Source organism: Oncorhynchus clarkii, chromosome 12 (assembly GCF_045791955.1).
Source record: "Oncorhynchus clarkii lewisi isolate Uvic-CL-2024 chromosome 12, UVic_Ocla_1.0, whole genome shotgun sequence".
Classification (NCBI taxonomy): Eukaryota; Metazoa; Chordata; class Actinopteri; order Salmoniformes; family Salmonidae; genus Oncorhynchus; species Oncorhynchus clarkii.
The window spans coordinates 19512999-19534091 of NC_092158.1; the positions used below are offsets into that span (position 1 = coordinate 19512999).

Below are 21093 nucleotides of genomic sequence, written 5' to 3' on the forward strand. Positions count from 1 at the left end.
ATTTACTGAAAATAAATACAGAAATTTGTCATCTACATAAGTAGTTACCGCTGAGACAATACATTTTAAAATCACAGTTGGCAGCAATTACAGCTGAAAGTCTTTCTGGGTACGTCTCTAATAGCTTTGCACACTTGTCCTGGATTGTACAATATTCACACATTATTATTTTTAAAATTATTCAAGCTCTGTCAAGTTGGTTGCTGATCATTGCTAGACAGCTGATTAAGTCAAAACTGTACCTTGGCCCCTCAGGAACATTCAATTTCATATTGGGAAGCAACTCCAGTGTATATTTGGCCTTGTGTTTTTGGTTATTGTCCTGCTGAAAGGTGAATTTGTCTCCCAGTGTCTGTTGGAAAGCAGACTGAACCAGGATTTCCTCTTGGAGTTTGCCAGTGCTTGACGCTATTCTGTTTCTTTTGATCATAAAAAACGTAGTCCTTGCCGATGACAAACATACCCATAACATGACGCAGCCACCACCATGCTTGGATATGAAGAGTGGTACTCAGTGACGTGTTGCGTTGGATTTGTCCCAAACATAACACTTTGTATTTAGGACATAAAGTGCCTACGGAAAGTATTCAGACCCCTTGACCTTTTCCACATTTTGTTACGCTACAGCCTTATTCTAAAATTGATTTTAAAAATAAATCAGAAACACAGAATACCCCATAATGACAAAGCAAAAACAGGTTATTAGACATTTTTGCAAATGTATTAAAGATAAAAAACAGAAAAACATTATTTACGTAAGTATTCTGACCCTTTGCTATGAGACTCAAAATTGAGCTCAGGCGCATCCTGTTTCCAATGATCACCCTTGAAATGTTTCTGCAACTTAAGTTCCTTCGGCGTACACATCATGGACAAACTGAAATGGTCCACCCACACAGACAGTGTGGTCAAGAAGGCGCAATAGCGCCTCTTCAACCTCAGGAGGCTGAAGAAATGTGGCTTGTCACCTAAAACCCTCACAACAGACACACAATTGAGAGCATCCTGTCGAGCTGTGTCACCGCCTGGTACGGCAATTGCACTACCCTCAACCGCAAGGCTCTCCAGAGGGTGATGCGGTCTGCATAATGCATCACCGGGGGGCAAACTACCTGCCCTCCAGGACACACCTACAGCACCCGATGTCACAGGAAGGCCAAAAAGATCATCAAGCACAACAACCACCTGAGCCACTGCCTGTTCACCCCGCTACCATCCAGAAGACGAGGTCAGTACAAGTGCATCAAAGCTGGGACCGAGAGACTGAAAAACTGCTTCTATCTCAAGGTCATCAGACTGTTAAATACATTTATAAATCTTCTTCAGGATCGGTGGGTCCCCTGCGGGATGGTTGAGCTAATCTAGGTTAATGAGATTAGCATGAGGTTGTAAGTAACAAGAACATTTCCCGGGACATAGGCATATCTGATATTGGCAGAAAGCTTAAATTCTTGTTAATCTAACTGCACTGTCCAATTTACAGTAGCTATTATAGTGAAAGAATACCATGCTATTGTTTGAGGAGAGTACACTGTTTTGAACATGAAAAGTTATTAGTAAACAGATTAGGCACATTTGGGCAGTCTCAATTCAAAGTTTTGAATAGAAATGCAATGGTTCTTTGGATCAGTCTAAAACTTTGCATATACACAGCTGCCACCTCGTGGCCAAAATCCAAATTGCACCTTGGCTGGAATAGTACAGTATAGCCTTTCTTTTACCAGATCTAATGTGTTATATTCTCCTACACTCCTTTCACATTTCCACAAACTTCAAAGTGTTTCTTTTCAAATGGTATCAATAAAATACATATCCTTGCTTCAGGGCCTGAGCTATAGGCAGTTAGATTTGGGTATGCCATTTTAGGCAAGAATTGAGAAAAAAGGGTCCGATCCTTAAAATAAATTTTAATGCCAACATAGACTAAAATCATTAGCCACTTTAATAAATGGATCACTAGTCACTTTTACAAAATGCCACTTTAATAATGTTTACATAAAGTTGATCTCGGAAGTTTACATGCACCTTAGCCAAATACATTTAAACTCACAATTCCTGACATGTAAAAAGTAAAAAGTCCCTGTCTTAGGTCAGATAGGATCACCACATTATTTTAAGAATGTGAAATATCAGAATCATAGTAGAGAGAACGATTTATTTCAGTGTTTATTTCTTTCATCACATTCCCAGTGGGTCAGAAGTTTATATACACACAATTAGTATTTGGTAGCATTGCCTTTAAATTCTTTACATTGGGGCAAACATTTCAGGTAGCCTTCCACAAGCTTGCCACAATAAGTTGGTTGAATTTTGGCCCATTCCTCCTGACAGAGCTGGTGTAACTGAGTCAGGTCTGTAGGCTTCCTTGAGCACACATGCTTTTTCAGTTCTGCTCACACATTTTCTATAGGTCTGAGGTCAGGGCTTTGTGATGGCCACTCCAATATCTTGACTTTGTTGTCCTTAGGCCATTTTGCCACAACTTTGGAAGTATACTTGTGGTCATTGTCCATTTGGAGGACCCATTTGCGACCAAGCTTTAACTTCCTGACTGATGTCTTGAGATGTTGCTTCAATATATCCATATAATTTTCCTTCCTCATGACGCCATCTATTTATAGTGCACCAGTCCCTCCTGCAGCAAAGCACCACCACAACATGATGATGCCACCCCCATGCTTCACGGTTGGGATGGTGTTCATCGGCTGGCAAGCCTCCTCCTTTTCCTCCAAACATAACAATGGTCATTATGGCCAAGCAGTCCCATTTTTCTTTCATCACACCAGAGGACATTTCTCCAAAAAGTACGATCTTTGTCCCCATGTGCAGTTGCACACCGTAGTCTGGCGTTTTTATGGCGTTTTTGAGGTAGTGGCTTCTTCCTTGCTGAGCGGCCTTTCAGGTTATGTCGATATAGTTCTTGTTTTACTGTGGATATAGATACTTTTGTAGCTGTGTCCTCCACCATCTTCACAAGGTCATTTGCTGTTGTTCTGGGATTGATTTTCACTTTTCGCACCAAAGTACGTTCATCTCTAGGAGACAGAACGCGTCTCCTTCCTGAGCGGTATGATGGCTGCGTGATCCCATGGTGTTTATACTTGCATACTATTGTTTGTACAGATGAACGTGGTACCTTCAGGCGTTTGGAAATTGCTCCCAAGGATGAACCAGACTTGTGGAGGTCTCCAATTTTTCTTTTGATTTTCCCATGATGTCAAGCAAAGAGGCACTGCGTTTGAAGGTAGGCCTTGAAATACATCCACAGGTACACCTCCAATTGACTCAAATTATGTCAATTAGCCTATCGGAAGCTTCTAAAGCCATAACATCATTTTCTGGAATTTTCCAAGCTGTTTAAAGGCTCAGTCAATTTAGTGTATGTAATCTTCTGACCGACTGGAATTGTGATACAGTGAATTATAAGTGAAATAATCTGTCTGTAAACAATTACTTGTGTCATGCACAACGTAGATGTCCTAACCGACTTGCCAAAACTATAGTTTTTTAACAAAACATTTGTGGAGTGGTTGAAAAATGAGTTTTAATAACTCCATCCTAAGTGTATGTAAACTTCCGACGTCAACTGTATCTTATGTAACTCATCTCATATGTGTATACTGTATTTTATACCATCTATTGCATCTTGCCTATGCTGCTCGGCCATTGCTCATCTATGTATTTTTATGTACATATTCTTATTCCATCCCTTTACATTTGTGTGTATTAGGTAGTTGTTGTGCAATTGTTAGATTGCTTGTTAGACATTACTGCACTGTTGGAACTAGAAGCACAAGCATTTCGCTACACTCGCATTAACATCTGATAACCATGTGTATGTGAACAATAAAATTTGATTTGATTTAGCATGACACCTCCACCCCTGAAAGGACTGGAATGCCACCACAGGCCTCCTACATTGCCTGGAAAATGGCCATACGTTCAATGGTGTTTGCGATCATACACCTTCCACCCCATATGTAACATGGTTATATTGGTGATTCCCCTTGTCACTTTATTGTTAAGCCAATGGGTTTTTGGTTTTATTTTTGTCTTGCCTTCACCTACTCAACATGGCAGCTTATTGGCTGGTTTGCATAGCTTGCTTACGAGGGAGGATGTTTCAGTTAAAATCATCACAGTGACCTACCTCCACCTGCTTTTTTCAATTTTTACTAACAACATGCCACTGACTTGACTGAAATGATTGCAACACTCATCAAAGAGCTGCAGTTAGTTTCAGATGGATGTACACAGAGAGCTAATATTAATAATATGCATGTCAATCTAGTTTTAATCTAATCTAGTTTTTCTTATGGCAAATGTTTTTTGTTTTTAGGGGTGCGACTGCATCTAGGGTATTGCGCAAGATAAAATTTAGTTCCTCAGTTAGGTGGTTAACTGATTTTTGTACTCTGAGACTTTTGATTTAACCAAAGATCATCAAAAGTTGTGCTATACATTCTCGGACAACCCAAAGATTCCTAGATGCCCTTCCAGACACCCTCTGCCTACCCCAAAATCAGTTAACCACCTAACTGAGGAACTCAATTTAAACTTGCGCAATACCCTAGATGCAGTCGCACCCCGAACAACAAATAACACCCCGAACAACAAATAACATTTGTTATAAGAAACTAGCTCCCTGGTAAACAGAAAATACCTGAGCTCTGAAGCAAGCTTCCAGAAAATTGTAACTGAAATGGTGCCACACCAAACTGGAAGTCTTCCAACTAGCTTGGAAAGACAGTAACGCGCAGTATCGAAGAGCCCTCACTGCTGCCCGATCATCCTATTTTTCCAACTTAATTGAGGAAAATAAGAACAATCCAAAATGTATTTTTGATACTGTCGCAAAGCTAACTAAAAAGCATCATTCCCCAAGAGAGGATGGCTTTCACTTCAGCAGTGATACATTCATGAACTTCTTTGAAGGAAAGATCATGATCATTAGAAAGCAAATTACGGACTCCTCTTTAAATCTGCTGATTCCTCCAAAGCTCAGTTGTCCTGAGTCTGCACAACTCTGCCAGGACCTAGGATGAAGGGAGACACTCAAGTGTTTTAGTACTATATCTCTTGACACAATGTTGAAAATAATCATGGCCTCTAAACCTTCAAGCTGCGTACTGGACCCTATTCCAACTAAACTGCTGAAAGAGATGCTTCCTGTGCTTGGCCATCCTATGCTGAACATAATAAACGGCTCTCTATCCACCGGATGTGTACCAAACTCACTAAAAGTGGCAGTAATAAAGCCTCTCGTGAAAAAGCCAAACCATGGCCCAGAAAATATAAAAAACTAGCGGCCTATATCGAATCTCCCATTCCTCTCAATTTTTTTTGAAAAAGCTGTTGCGCAATATCTCACTGCCTTCCTGAAGACAAACAATGTATATGAAACGCTTCAGTCCGGTTTTAGACCCCATCATAGCACTGAGACTGCACTTGTGAAGGTGGTAAATTACCTTTTAATGGCGTCAGACCGAGGCTCTGCATCTGTCCTCATGCTCCTAGACCTTAGTGCTGCTTTTGATACCATTGATCACCACATTCTTTTGGAGAGATTGGAAACCCAAATTGGTCTACACGGACAAGTTCTGGCCTGGTTTAGATATTTTCTGTCGATGTTTTGTCCTCTGACAAATCAACTGTAAATTTCGGTGTTCCTCAAGGTTCCGTTTTAGGACCACTATTGTTTTCATTATATATCTTACCTCTTGGTGATGTCATTCGGTAACTTCCGGCGCCGACAGAGATGGCCGCCTCGCTTCGCGTTCCTAGGAAACTATGCAGTTTTTTGTTTTTTTTACGTGTTATTTCTTACATTAGTACCCCAGGTCATCTTAGGTTTCATTACATACAGTCGAGAAGAACTACTGAATATAAGATCAGCGTCAACTCACCATCAGTACGACCAAGAATATGTTTTTCGCGACGCGGACCCTGTGTTCTGCCTTACAAACAGGACAACGGAGTGGATCCTATGCAGCGACCCAAAAAAACGACTCCGAAAGAGAGGGAAACGAGGCGGTCTTCTGGTCAGACTCCGGAGACGGGCACACCGTGCACCACTCCCTAGCATTCTTCTTGCCAATGTCCAGTCTCTTGACAACAAGGTTGATGAAATCCGAGCAAGGGTAGCATTCCAGAGGGACATCAGAGACTGTAACGTCCTTTGCTTCACTGAAACATGGCTCACTGGAGAGACTCTATCCGAAGCGGTGCAGCCAACGGGTTTCTCCACGCATCGCGCTGACAGAAACAAACATCTTTCTGGTAAGAAGAGGGGCGGGGGCGTATGCCTCATGGCCAACGTGACATGGTGTGATGAATGAAACATACAGGAACTCAAATCCTTCTGTTCACCTGATTTAGAATTCCTCACAATCAAATGTAGACCGCATTATCTACCAAGAGAATTCTCTTCGATTATAATCACAGCCGTATATATCCCCCCCAAGCAGACACATCGATGGCTCTGAACGAACTTTATTTAACTCTCTGCAAACTGGAAACGATTTATCCGGAGGCTGCATTCATTGTAGCTGGGGATTTTAACAAGGCTAATCTGAAAACAAGACTCCCCAAATTTTATCAGCATATCGATTGCGCAACCAGGGGTGGAAAGACCTTGGATCATTGTTACTCTAACTTCCGCGACGCATATAAGGCCCTGCCCCGCCCCCCTTTCGGAAAAGCTGACCACGACTCCATTTTGTTGATCCCTGTCTACAGACAGAAACTAAAACAAGAGGCTCCCACGCTGAGGTCTGTCCAACGCTGGTCCGACCAAGCTGACTCCACACTCCAAGACTGCTTCCATCACGTGGACTGGGAGATGTTTCGTATTGCGTCAGATAACAACATTGACGAATACGCTGATTCGGTGTGCGAGTTCATTAGAACGTGCGTTGAAGATGTCGTTCCCATAGCAACGATTAAAACATTCCCTAACCAGAAACCGTGGATTGATGGCAGCATTCGTGTGAAACTGAAAGCGCGAACCACTGCTTTTAATCAGGGCAAGGTGTCTGGTAACATGACCGAATACAAACAGTGCAGCTATTCCCTCCGCAAGGCTATCAAACAAGCTAAGCGCCAGTACAGAGACAAAGTAGAATCTCAATTCAACGGCTCAGACACAAGAGGCATGTGGCAGGGTCTACAGTCAATCACGGACTACAGGAAGGAATCCAGCCCAGTCACGGACCAGGATGTCTTGCTCCCAGGCAGACTAAATAACTTTTTTGCCCGCTTTGAGGACAATACAGTGCCACTGACACGGCCTGCAACGAAAACATGCAGTCTCTCCTTCACTGCAGCCGAGGTGAGTAAGACATTTAAACGTGTTAACCCTCGCAAGGCTGCAGGCCCAGACGGTATCCCCAGCCGCGCCCTCAGAGCATGCGCAGACCATCTGGCCGGTGTGTTTACGGACACATTCAATCAATCCCTATACCAGTCTGCTGTTCCCACATGCTTCAAGAGGGCCACCATTGTTCCTGTTCCCAAGAAAGCTAAGGTAACTGAGCTAAACGACTACCGCCTCGTAGCACTCACATCCGTCATCATGAAGTGCTTTGAGAGACTAGTCAAGGACCATATCACCTCCACCCTACCTGACACCCTAGACCCACTCCAATTTGCTTACCGCCCAAATAGGTCCACAGACGATGCAATCTCAACCACACTGCACACTGCCCTAGCCCATCTGGACAAGAGGAATACCTATGTGAGAATGCTGTTCATCGACTACAGCTCGGCATTCAACACCATAGTACCCTTCAAGCTCGTCATCAAGCTCGAGACCCTGGGTCTCGACCCCGCCCTGTGCAACTGGGTACTGGACTTCCTGACGGGCCGCCCCCAGGTGGTGAGGGTAGGCAACAACATCTCCTCCCCGCTGATCCTCAACACTGGGGCCCCACAAGGGTGCGTTCTGAGCCCTCTCCTGTACTCCCTGTTCACCCACGACTGCGTGGCCACGCACGCCTCCAACTCAATCATCAAGTTTGCGGACGACACAACAGTGGTAGGCTTGATTACCAACAACGACGAGACGGCCTACAGGGAGGAGGTGAGGGCCCTCGGAGTGTGGTGTCAGGAAAATAACCTCACACTCAACGTCAACAAAACTAAGGAGATGATTGTGGACTTCAGGAAACAGTAGAGGGAACACCCCCCTATCCACATCGATGGAAGAGTAGTTCCTCGGCATACACATCACAGACAAACTGAATTGGTCCATTCGGATGACAAACAGCTGTACATTTCGATGAAACATGGTGAAGCCCCAAAATTGCCCTCCCTGGAAGCCTGTGTTTCAGACTTAACGAAGTGGATGGCTGCAAATTTTCAACTTCTAAACTTGGACAAAACAGAGATGATTGTTCTAGGACCCAAGAAACAAAGAGATATTCTGTTGAATCTGACAATTGATCTTGATAGTTGTACAGTTGTTTCAAATAAAACTGTGAAGGACCTCGACGTTACTCTGAACAATGATCTCTCTTTTGACGAACATATCAAGACTGTTTCAAGGACAGCTTTTTTCCATCTACGTAACATTGCATGAGTCAGAAACTTTCTGTCCAAAAATGATGCAGAAAAATGTATCCATGCTTTCGTCACTTCTAGGTTAGACTACTGCAATGTTCTACTTTTTGGCTACCCGGATAAAGCACTAAATAAACTTCAGTTAGTGCTAAACACGACTGATAGAATCTTGACTAGAACCAAAAAATGTGATCATATTACTCCAGTGCTAGCCTCTCTACACTTGCTTCCTGTTAAGGCAAGGGTTGATTTCAAGGTTTTACTGCTAACCTACAAAGCATTACATGGGCGTGCTCCTACCTATCTTTCTGATTTGGTCCTGCCGTACATACCTACACGTACGCTACGGTCACAAGACGCAGGCCTCCTAACTACCCCTAGAATTTCTAAGCAAACAGCTGGAGGCAGGGCTTTCTCCTATAGAGCTCAATTTTTATGGAATGGTCTGCCTACCCATGTGAGAGACGCAGACTCGGTCTCAACCTTTAAGTCTTCATCGAAGACTCATCTCTTCAGTAGGTCCTATGATTAAGTGTAGTCTGGCCCAGGAGTGTGTGAACGGAAAGGCACTGGAGCAACGAACTGTGCTTGCTGTCTCTGCCTGGCCGGTTCCCCTCTCTCCACTGGGATTCTCTGCCTCTAACCCTATTACAGGAGCTGAGTCACTGGCTTACTGATGCTCTTCCATGCCGCCCCTAGGAGGGTTGCGTCACTTGAGTGGGTTGAGTCACTGACGTGATCTTCCTGTCTGGGTTGGCATCCCCCCTTGGGTTGTGCCATGGTGGAGATCTTTGTGGGTTATACTCGGCCTTGTCTGAGGATGGTAAGTTGTTGTTGAAGATATCCCTCTAATGGTGTGGGGCTGTGCTTTGGCAAAGTGGGTGGGGTTATATCCTGCCTGTTTGTCCCTGTCCGGGGATATCGTCGGATGGGGCCACAGTGTCTCCTGACCCCTCCTTTCTCAGCCTCCAGTATTTATGCTGCAGTAGTTTGTGTCGGGGGGCTATGGTCAGTCTGTTATATCTGGAGTATTTCTCCTGTCTAATCCGGTGTCCTGTGTGAATTTAAGTATGCTCTTTTTAATTTTCTCTTTCTTTCTCTTTCTCTCTTTCTCTCTCTCGGAGGACCTGAGCCTTAGGACCATGCCTCAGGACTACCTGGCCTGATGACTCCTTGCTGTCCCCAGTCCACCGGGCCGTGCTGCTGCTCCAGTTTCAACTGTTCTACCTGCGGCTATGGAACCCTGACCTTTTCACCGGATGTGCTACCTGTCCCAGACCTGCTGTTTTCAACTCTCTAGAGACAGCAGGAGTGGCAGAGATACTCTGAATGATCGGCTATGAAATGCCAACTGACATTTACTTCTGAGGTGCTGAGCTGTTGCACCCTCGACAACCACTGTGATTATTATTATTTGACCCTGCTGGTCATCAATGAACATTTGAACATCTTGGCCACTCGGCACAGCCAGAAGAGGACTGGCCACCCCTCATAGCCTGGTTACTCTCTATGTTTCTTCCTAGGGTTCAGCCCTTTCTAGGGAGTTTTTCCTAGCCACCGTGCTTCTACACCTGCATTGCTTGCTGTTTGGGGTTTTAGGCTGGGTTTCTGTACAGTACTTTGAAATATCAGCTGATATTATATATATATATATATATTATATATATAAATACATTTGATTTGATCCATAATAAATACAAATACCTCCATCTCTACCTCCTCCTCCATCTCTACCCCCACCTCCACCTCTATCTCTACCTTCACCTCCACCTCTATCTCTACCTTCACCTCCACCTCTATCTCTACCTTCACCTCCACCTCTATCTCTACCTTCACCTCCACCTCTATCTCAACCTCCTCCTCCACCTCTATCTCTATCTCCATCACCACTTCTCTCTACCTCCTCCTCCATCTTTACCCCCACCTCCACTTCTATCTCTACCTTCACCTCCACCTCTATCTCAACCTCCTCCTCCACCTCTATCTCTATCTCCATCACCACTTCTCTCTACCTCCTCCTCCATCTCTACCCCCACCTCCACCTCTATCTCTACCTTCACCTCCACCTCTATCTCTACCTTCACCTCCACCTCTATCTCTACCTTCACCTCCACCTCTATCTCTACCTTCACCTCCACCTCTATCTCAACCTCCTCCTCCACCTCTATCTCTATCTCCATCACCACTTCTCTCTACCTCCTCCTCCATCTCTACCCCCACCTCCACCTCTATCTCTACCTTCACCTCCACCTCTATCTCTACCTTCACCTCCACCTCTATCTCTACCTTCACCTCCACCTCTATCTCTACCTTCACCTCCACCTCTATCTCAACCTCCTCCTCCACCTCTATCTCTATCTCCATCACCACTTCTCTCTACCTCCTCCTCCATCTCTACCCCCACCTCCACCTCTATCTCTACCTTCACCTCCACCTCTATCTCTACCTTCACCTCCACCTCTATCTCTACCTTCACCTCCACCTCTATCTCTACCTTCACCTCCACCTCTATCTCAACCTCCTCCTCCACCTCTATCTCTATCTCCATCACCACTTCTCTCTACCTCCTCCTCCATCTCTACCCCCACCTCCACCTCTATCTCTACCTTCACCTCCACCTCTATCTCAACCTCCTCCTCCAACTCTATCTCTATCTCCATCACCACTTCTCTCTACCTCCATCTCTATCTCTATCTCCACCTCTCTCTACCTCTACCGCCACCTCGATCTCTATCTCTACCTCCACCTCTATCTCTATCTCCACCTCTCTCTACCTCTACCGCCACCTCGATCTCTATTTCTACCTCCACCTCTATCTCTACCTCCACCTCTATCTCCACCTCCACCTCTATGTCCACCTCTGTCTCTACCTCTCCCCAGTGGCGCAGTGGTCTAAGACACTGCATCTCAGTGCAAGAGGTGTCACTGCAGTACCTGATTTGAATCCAGGCTGCATCACATCCTGCCGTGATTGGGAATCTGAAAGGGTGGCGCACAATTGGCCCAGCGTCATCCAGGGTAGGCCGTCATTGTAAATAATAATTTATTCTTAACTGACTTGATTAGTTAAATAAAAAATACCTCTACCTCAAATTCTACCTCTCTCTGTCAAGTTTGCTTCCGTTGTTCGCCAAACATAGGAGTACTCACCTGTGGTATTTTTATCCATACCAAAGGTCTGATTGCAAAGTGAACATTTATGCAGTCACTGTTTGCACATGTGAAGAGAGAAAGTGATCAATTGATAATTCAGCTTAGCTTGTTGAACAGTGTTGCTTTTCATTTGCACACAATAGATTTTAGTTGTGAAGGTTGTGCCAAAGGTAGAGAATTGTGTGTTGTGTTTTGCCAAATGTTTGTTGAGGTAGGAAAATGATGTGGATATATTGAAGAAACATCTCAAGACATCAGTCAGGAAGTTAAAGCTTGGTCGTAAATGGGTCTTCCAAATGGATAATGACCCCAAGCATACTTCCAAAGTTGTGGCAAAATGGATTAAGGACAACAAAGTCAAGGTATTGGAGTGGCCATCACAAAGCCCTGACCTCAATCCTATAGAAAATGTGTGGGCAGAACTGAAAAAGCGTGTGCGAGCAAGGAGGCCTACAAACCTGACTCAGTTACACCAGCTCTGTCAGGAGGAATGGGCCAATATTAACTGAACTTATTGTGGGAAGCTTGTGGAAGGCTACCCGAAATGTTTGACCCAAGTTAAACAATTTAAAGGCAATGCTACCAAATACTAATTGAGTGTATGTAAACTTCTGAACCACTGAGAATAAAATCTGAAATAAAACATTCTCTCTACTATGATTCTGATGTTTCACATTCTGAAAATAAAGTGGTGATCCTAACTGACCTTAAGGCAGGGAATTTTTCTTGGAATTAAATGTCAGGAATTGTGAAAAACTGAGTTTAAATGTACTTGGCTAAGGTGTATGTAAACGTCATACTTCAACTGTATCCACCTCACTCTCAGAGAAAATAAATAGTACTGCTAGGTTTTGCGCTGTCGAATAGGGGGGGGGGGGGGGTATTCAACCCAATGTTAGGTAGGTGTGCCCCTGTTTGGTATACTCAGTGTAGTATTCATGTCCAGATAGATTTGGTTGAATTTGCTGGACTAAAAATATAATAACTAAAAACTGAAAGTGATAATGCGCAGCTCCATGTCGCAAGAATTTGTACACAATTCCTGAATGCTGCTGTCTGATCTTTGTTTTAAAGTATCTGTGACTAAAAGATTCGTATCTGTATTCCCAGTGATGTGAAAAACATAGATTAACTGTGAACTCAGTAAAATCTTTGAAATTGTTGAGCATTGCGTTTATATTTTTGTTCAGGGTAACTTTGAGGGTTGTTGTGGTGCTTTGTCTCAGTGTTGGTCTCAAATGTACCTCAGGTATCGCTCTTTATAAACTGGGTGGTTTGCGCCTTTAATGCTGATTGGGTGAAAGCCATAGCATATCAGACCAGATACCACGGGTATGACAAAGCATTTATTTTTACTGCTCTAATTACATTGGTAACCAGTTCATAATAGCAAAAAGGCTGCTCGGGTGTTTGTGATGTATGGCCATTTACCATGGCTAAGGTCTGTATCAAGGCACTCCGCATTGCGTCGTGTGGTAGAACAGCCCTTAGCCATGGTATATTGGCCATATACCACACACACTCAGGCCTTTTTGCTTAAATGCAGTCTTGATCAAACATGGATACAACTCAGAGATTTGTTGAAAAAAAAAGAAGATACATTTTAACACACGCACTTGACTTGGCAGAACACACCAACCTAATTGAGCAACCCTTCCCTTGAGACAATGGGTGGCTGAGGCGGGCTTCTTCCCTCCCGCCTCGCAACACGGTCTATTCATTTCTACAGCGCTGCTATGGATGCATCCATCGGCCCTGGAGGCCTCTTCTCATGCCAGCATGTTTAAGGAATTGAGCACAGGGTGTGCTGCCCACTTAGCAAGCTCCTGTAGATGAAAGAGAAAAATAAGTTAGGTCATGGAGCATGAATAAGTTATGTTCCTAAGGTTGTGAATAGTTTTTTATTGTATTTTAACTACAACTCTAAGCTCCCGCTTATCTTTCATTCATTAATCAGGATGCTCTGGATAAATGCTCTCATTGCAATTATCCAGATGGGATCTCATTTTTTTCCATGCTGTGTCCAACTCACCGGACTGCAGGACAGGCTCGAACTGGCCAGCCATGCAGATCTCCTCCTGTTTCCCACGGACAATGCGCTGGATGGCTGGGGGTAGGCCACGTGGGTTACGGGAGAAGATCAGGGAGTAACCATCCTCGCAGCTTCCATCCTCCTTCAGTGTACGGCAGGCGTAGGTGATGGCATAGTTGTCATAGTCGGTGTCAATCACCCAGTAGTTGTCACCTCCACTGGACAGGTAGCTGGCCAGCCCCTGGTAGTTCATAAACATCTTGCCGGGGGTGGTGGGGTTAGGCACACTGTACTGGGCAGCCATGTCAGCACACACAACCCAGAACCTGTCATCACAACAACACACACTCATCAGCACACAATCCAGAACAAACTCAAACTCATATTAGCTCTTGCAAAAACAGAACCGGAGGTCAAATACAAACGCAACATTATTGCGATCCATAACATACACTGTAAACTGTTGTCTATATTTCCTGTCCACAAAATCTTGTTGTCTAACAGACAAATTGTTTAGATTAATGTTCGGATATCAAACCACATTCTTCTGTACAATTAGACAATTAGTTTAGACTCTATGCTTTATATGCTAGTTATTAAAAGTTGATATAGACCTACTCACCCGAAGAGAGTGACACGTCCCTTGGAGGAGGCTGTCATAGTGCCGTCATCATCGATGGTGTACTCAGCGGAGATGTTGTCCTGGAGGAATAGTCCCTCAGGGTCCTTCTTCTGAAGGGCATACCACTTCCCTGCATACTGCCACAGAGAGAAACAGAACAAAACCAGAAAGGTGAGAAATGCTCACACATACCGTAGACAGTGATGGAGATGAGGGTGGAAATCCAGAGCACTAAATGTATATATGGAGACGTAAGACTTAATCAGTAGATCATTGTAATAATCTCATATTCATTTACGTTAAACATTCTCGTACAGCCATGTTTATCCAATCATGTTTAGAACTGACATCATTTGCTTGTTTTTGTCTGTCTAGGGATGTGACCCATAATGTATGTACTGTAGCAAAGCTCACCCTCTTCGGTTCAAAGTCCTCCTTGACTGTGAAGCTGTCGACCACGCAGGAGGCAGACCAGGTGTGTTCCACGCAGGCCATCAGGACCATGAGGAGAGTCAGCTTTGAGGATCCCATGCTGCACAGCAGAGAGAGAGGGAGAGAGATAGAGAGAGAGAGAGAGAGAGAGTAAGAGAGAGAGAGAGAGAGAGAGAGAGAGAGAGAGAGAGAGAGAGAGAGAGAGAGAGAGAGAATGGGGATGAACTGACCACACTAGAAAAAAGAGACTCTAGATCAGAAGAGAGAGCCTCAAATGAAGTTAGTAAACACACTAGTAGTTGTAGTAAAATTACATTTTTTTTTTTTTAGGAACGATGGTCATTCTGTTACATGTTCATAGGGTCCTGAGGTAGAAATGAGCTGTCCAATCCCATATTTCGCATGCACATATATACAAAAGCACAACTCATTCTTAGCTAACTAGTATCTTCCAAAATAAATTCATACTGTATTCAAGAACAATATTTACGTTTTCAGTAAGATAATCAAGTTATATTATATCCACGGCTCCTCTTTACCAAGTGGCTGGACCTTACCTTTCTTTGTAAAGATGAGCAGCAAGTAGAACTCAGTGATCTCTGTTTTGTGGTTGTCCGTTAGGTTGTGGAGTCTCTTGTGTTTGGGGTCCTTTATATACACGAACACAGACAAGCTTAATGATTATTTTCACTTCTTGTAAGTAAATAAGGTGATTAAATCGCGGGTTAATCCGGTTGGTGAAATTCCGACTATAATCTGGCTTCACCTCTGAACCCGCCCATGCCTCCCGTAAAAACAATTAGGGCTTTATGTAACTGTGAAGAAACACACACACAAACACACACACACAAACACACACACACTTACAATGGGAAAATGTATTCTACAAACACAGAGGATCAGCAAGATTAGAGAAAACAGAGCCAGCAGTAATGAGCATTAGTTGTTGTGTTCCAGCACATAAATCATTACTATGCTGATGGCATACTAGTGTCGTTCCACAAAATAAGTGTATTTTGCGTCATCCTTGATATTTTAAGTAGAAATTTGGCACCAAATATAATTTTAAAAGCTGTTATATTAATTTAAGTTCTCTTTAATATAGACCAAATACAATAAATCAGTGCCAAAATTCAGCCTATTGACATGTTCATTTCTGAGACTTACAGAAAGATTTTAACCCACCTAACCCAGGTTTAAGATTTCACTCTGATTGTAAGCCCTAGTTGTTTTGTTGCTTTGACAAAGTTATTTCTGAAGATTATTATTATTTATTTCATGTGATTAGTGATTCATTTTGAAGTAAAAAACAACATGTCCTTCATTTTAAAGTCAACCCCGCACTCTAGAAAAAAAGGTGCTATTGGCTGTCCCCATAGGAGAACCATTTGAAGAACCCTTGTTGGTTCAATGTAGAAGACTTTTGGTTCCAAGTAGAATTGTTTTGGGTTCCATGTAGAATCCTATCCACAGAGGGTTCTACACAGAACTCAAAATGGTTCTACATGGAACCAAAAGGGTTTTATCTGGAACCAAAAAGGGTTCCCCTATGGGGAATGCCAAAGGGTGTGATAGGTGAACTTAAATCTCATTTTTACATTTTAGTCAATTAGTAGACGCTCTTATCCAGAGCAACTTGCAGTAATGAGCTCATACATTTTTGTTCTGGTCCCCAGTTGAAATCAAACCCAGAACCCTGGCATTGCAAGTGCCATGCTCTACCAACTGAGCCACGCGGGATTACTCTCATTTTAAAATGTTAAAACCATATTCCTTTTTTTTATTATTATTCAAAAGAATCATTGAACATCTAGTAGTCAAATCATAGTTTAAAACAGGTGAGCTGGTTCTATGCTTTTTGGCAATTTTCTGGTGTTTTGTGGTGAAAAACTGACCGGGTTGAGCATAACACGTCCAGCCTGTTACCCATAAAAAGACAGGCAAAAAAAGCAGAAAAAAAAGCATTTTATTTTGTGAAGCTTCCATTCCTGCTGTCACAATGGGATTTATGGCTAATTGAAAATGAAATTGTCAACCCTGTAACTTTATTTGGCACTTAACAGGCACTTACATGTATTTTATTTAACTTCTTGAGATGTGCTCTTTACGTGACAGAATGTATATATAAAAAAGAAATAAAAATCACCCACTGCCAGCACTGCTCAGTTGTAGACCTTGACACTAGTTTGGAGATCCTGAAGTATGATACAGCCAGCTGGCTAAAAGTCTCAATATTGTAGTCTCATCCATCAGCTGAATCTCTCTGTCAAGCTATTGCTATCTGGTAGCAATTAGCCTGGGGACAAGGTGTGCTGTGTTAGCTAGTGTTTTTATAGATAGGCTTTGTTTGACTCTGATCCATGTATATGTGATGTACATAACTGGCATGGCTTTAAGGTTATGCTTGTAATGTAACACTTGTGTTCTATGGAGACTCAGTGTATGAACTCAGCTGGAAACAACATGATACAATAAACACTAACGCTTCTGTTGTGTCACATACACACACACATACGCACTCACACACGCACACAAAAACTCTCTCACACACACACACACACACACACACACACACACACACACACACACACACACACACACACACACACACACACACACACACACACACACACACACACACACACACACACAATTTCCATTTTAAGCCTGCAGGGTGAGGCTGAAATGTCCTAGATTGCTCTCTTCATCTGGGGAGATTCACCCTGATCAGGTGACTTTAATAATATTGTGTAACAAGTGCCATGTGAGATGACCTCACCAGGATCTTAGTATAGTTGCATGATCGTAGTTATTTAAGAAGACCTATTTTTTTTTACATGACATGCCTATTTTTACCACAAGCATGTACTGTGTCAATGGAGTCTAATTTCTGCTGAGGCTTTTCTCATCCACCTGCACTGGTGTAAAGTACTTCAGTAAAAATACCTTAGAGTACTACTTCAGTCGTTTTCTGGAGTAGCTGTACTTTACTATTTTTGACAACTTTTCCTTTTACTTCACTACATTCCTAAAGAAAATAATGTACTTTTCACTCCATATATTATCCCGAAGAACAACCCTGGTCATCCCTACTGACTCTGATCTGGCGGACTCACTAAACACAAACACTTTGTTGGAGTGTGCCCCTAGCTATCTGTAAAAATTATGAAAATAGTGCCGTCTGGTTTTCTTACAGTTTTTTTCGATTGCTAAATGACAGTGGACACAACTGGAGTCACATGTGCAAAACTCTAACTACAGCCTGCACAGCAGCAGTTCATGTGGACCAAACTCTAGTTTGTTTTTCATTGCTTGAACACAGTTTTCAAAACTCTACACACTTATCCCATGACTTTAACCACAACCTGCACAACACTGTGGATTTACAGCACTTTGTTCAAATGCTAACACACTGCTGTCAAAACTGTGAACCACACATTCAAAACGGAATAGATTTCAGCCTTGTGCCTTTCAAACACTGCTGATTGCAATTTCAGCTGAAAGGCTAAGCAGGTGTCTTGTTTTAGACTTGTTAGTGAACACACACACATATTACAGTATATATAGGTAGAGCTCAGAAAGACTCATTTTGGAAATGGAACAAGGAAGATGGGTTCGTGGAGGGAGAAGGGTGGCAGGGAGAGGGCGGATGCGTGAAGGAAGACAAAGAAGACAAAGAGCTGTTATTTCAGATGAAATAAGGGCTACACTTATAGACCATGTCGTGAACCATGGTCTCTCATTGAGAGAGGCAGGGTTGAGGGTGCAACCCAATCTGCAAAGATCCACAGTGGCATCTGTAATGCGAATTTTCCATCATGCAAACAGGTGAGAGTTACATCCTTACAGTAAATGAAAACATTACAGGAATCTATTTTGTATTGCAATTATAGAATATTTACACAGATATATATTACAGTAAGTTTGACTGTAAAATATATTTTTACAACAGGACCCAAAGGCTGCCCCCAACAGGGGGAAGAGGTAAAATATTTTCAGATGCGCAGGAAAATGCTATTGTTGACATGGTTGTTGTCAACAATGCAATAAAACTGCGGGAGATTCAAGATAGAGTGCTGGCTGATAATGATATATTTGAAAATGTTAATTCTGTCAGCACAACAACTATTGCTCGAGTCCTAAAGAAACACCAAGTTACAATGAAACAGTTATACACTGTACCGTTCGAGAGAAACAGTGAACGGGTAAAAGAGCAAAGATACCAATATGTCCAGGTAAGATGTCTGAGGTTACGTACACAGCTATACAAAATATTTACAGTAAAAAAAAACACTAGCATTTCTACAGTAAAACTGTGCACTTACTGTTTTTCAGAGAGTAATGGAGGTGGAAGCACTGGAAAGACCACATTCATTTGTTTTTATCGATGAAGCTGGATTTAACCTTGCCAAGAGGAAGGAATGTTATAGGTCAAAGGGCCACTGTGGAGGTTCCAGGCCAAAGGGGGGGAAATATCACCATGTGTGCTGCAATGGCCAATGATGGTTTGCTTCTCAACACACCACTCATTGGCCCATACAACACAGAAAGGCTTATAGCTTTCCTAGAACTGCTCTATGCTCAGCTAGTGCCAGCAGAACAGGGGGAGCCAGTAAGAAACCCCCAAGTTTTTGTCATAGTTTGCGATAACGTTGCTTTTCACCACTCTGCAGCTGTCACAGATCGGTTTGCAGCACATCACAGATTTATGGTTTTGTATCTGCCTGCATATTCACCCTTCCTCAACCCAATAGAGGAGTTTTTCTCTGCCTGGAGGTGGAAAGTGTTTGGTCACCACCCACATGACCAAATGTCTCTTTTGGAAGCCATGCGTGCCGGATGTGAGGACACGAGTCCAGAGGACTGCCAGGGATGGATAAGGCACTCCAGAAGGTTCTTCCCCAGGTGCATGGCAAGAGAAAACATTAGATGTGATGTTGAAGAAAACCTGTGGCCTGATGCTAGAGAGAAGCAGGATTAGCCCCTCATCTATTTGTTCGAATTACAGTATGTACTTTTAGTTTCTACCTTTTTTTTCTCATTACTGTAATCCCGTAAATTACAACATACTATTGAAGCAAACTGCTAATTTTCATTTACCTTAAAGAATTGTTATGTTCTAAAAAAATGTATAAATCATGTGAACGAACGTCACTCTTTTCTTTGAAGAAAATATTACTTTGTATGAAGTCACTGAAATTGTTCAAACTGTAAAGATGAAAAGTTTGTATTTTCTGTATTGGTGTTTGATGCTAGTGTTTTTACTCTCAGTGTGTTCTGCGTGACAGTGTGTGTTATCTCAGTGAGGGTTGTGCATAGTGTTTGGCTGCACTGAGCGTGTTTTGAGCCATGTGTTAAGAGTTGTGTTGCTTGGAATGAGTTTTGCAGGTGATGTGAACTGTTTAGCTCAGGTGACTGTTGGTAGTGCAGACTGTAGTTAGAGTTTTGCACATGTGACTCCAGTTGTGCCCACTGTCGTTTAGCAATCGAAAAAAACTGTAATATAAGGAATGTGAAATTATTCATACTTTTACTTTTGATACTTAAATACATTTAAAACCAAATACTTTTAAACTTTTACTGGGTGACTTTCACTTTTACTTGAGTCATTTTCTATGAAGGTATCTTTACTTTTACTCAAGTATTACAATTAGGTACTTTTCCCACCACTGTCCACCTGTTACCAGTATAAGAGTGTAATCCCAGTACCTGGAGCCTCCTGCCAGGAGCTGTCTGGAGTTCTCTGGGGACATTTTGTTCTGAGGAGTGGACACAGAGGATGATGGCAAAGGGCATGAATGATTGGCTAACGGGCTCTGCAGAGGAGTGGCACCACCCTCTTCATTGAATCTTCATTAATTTAACTAAAGGCACTTCCAGTAGTTAGAGCATTGTGTACTGTAATCTTTCTCAACACTACTTGAGGCATTACTTGAGGCATTACACCCAGTGTTATTGTCTATTTCTGGGATAGCTCTTTGGGCATTAGTAGTTCTTTAGTTGTTATGTAGTTCTTTAGTTGTTCTGTAGTTCTTTAGTTGTTCTATAGTTCTTTAGTTGGTCTGTAGTTTGGTAGTTCTTTAGATGTTATACAGTTGTTTAGTTGTTCTGTAGTTCTTTAGCTGTTCTGTAGTTCTTTGAAAAGCCACGCACTGTGCTTGCAAACTCCAAGCTGATGCCTGTACAATATTTATGCTTGTAACACCACACTTGATCTTAGACCTCAGGAAAGATTGCTGGCACATGGATGTCTATTGACAATATCATATGATATTGTACTGCGTTAGACAACGCC

The 21093-nt window shown here is 42.7% G+C and overlaps 1 protein-coding gene across 1 annotated transcript; it reads right to left on the reverse strand.

Moving 5' to 3' along the window:
* Positions 1-13043: 13043 nt before the first annotated feature.
* On the reverse strand, positions 13044-15441 carry LOC139421901 (purpurin-like). Its single transcript, XM_071173035.1, has 5 exons — positions 15356-15441; positions 14781-14898; positions 14367-14503; positions 13745-14070; positions 13044-13538 (listed from the first exon to the last, which is right to left on the reverse strand). Exons 2-5 carry the CDS (start codon positions 14895-14897, stop codon positions 13528-13530), a joined length of 591 nt encoding a protein of 196 aa, XP_071029136.1. The 5' UTR covers position 14898; positions 15356-15441; the 3' UTR covers positions 13044-13527.
* Between the last annotated feature and the right edge of the window lie 5652 nt (positions 15442-21093).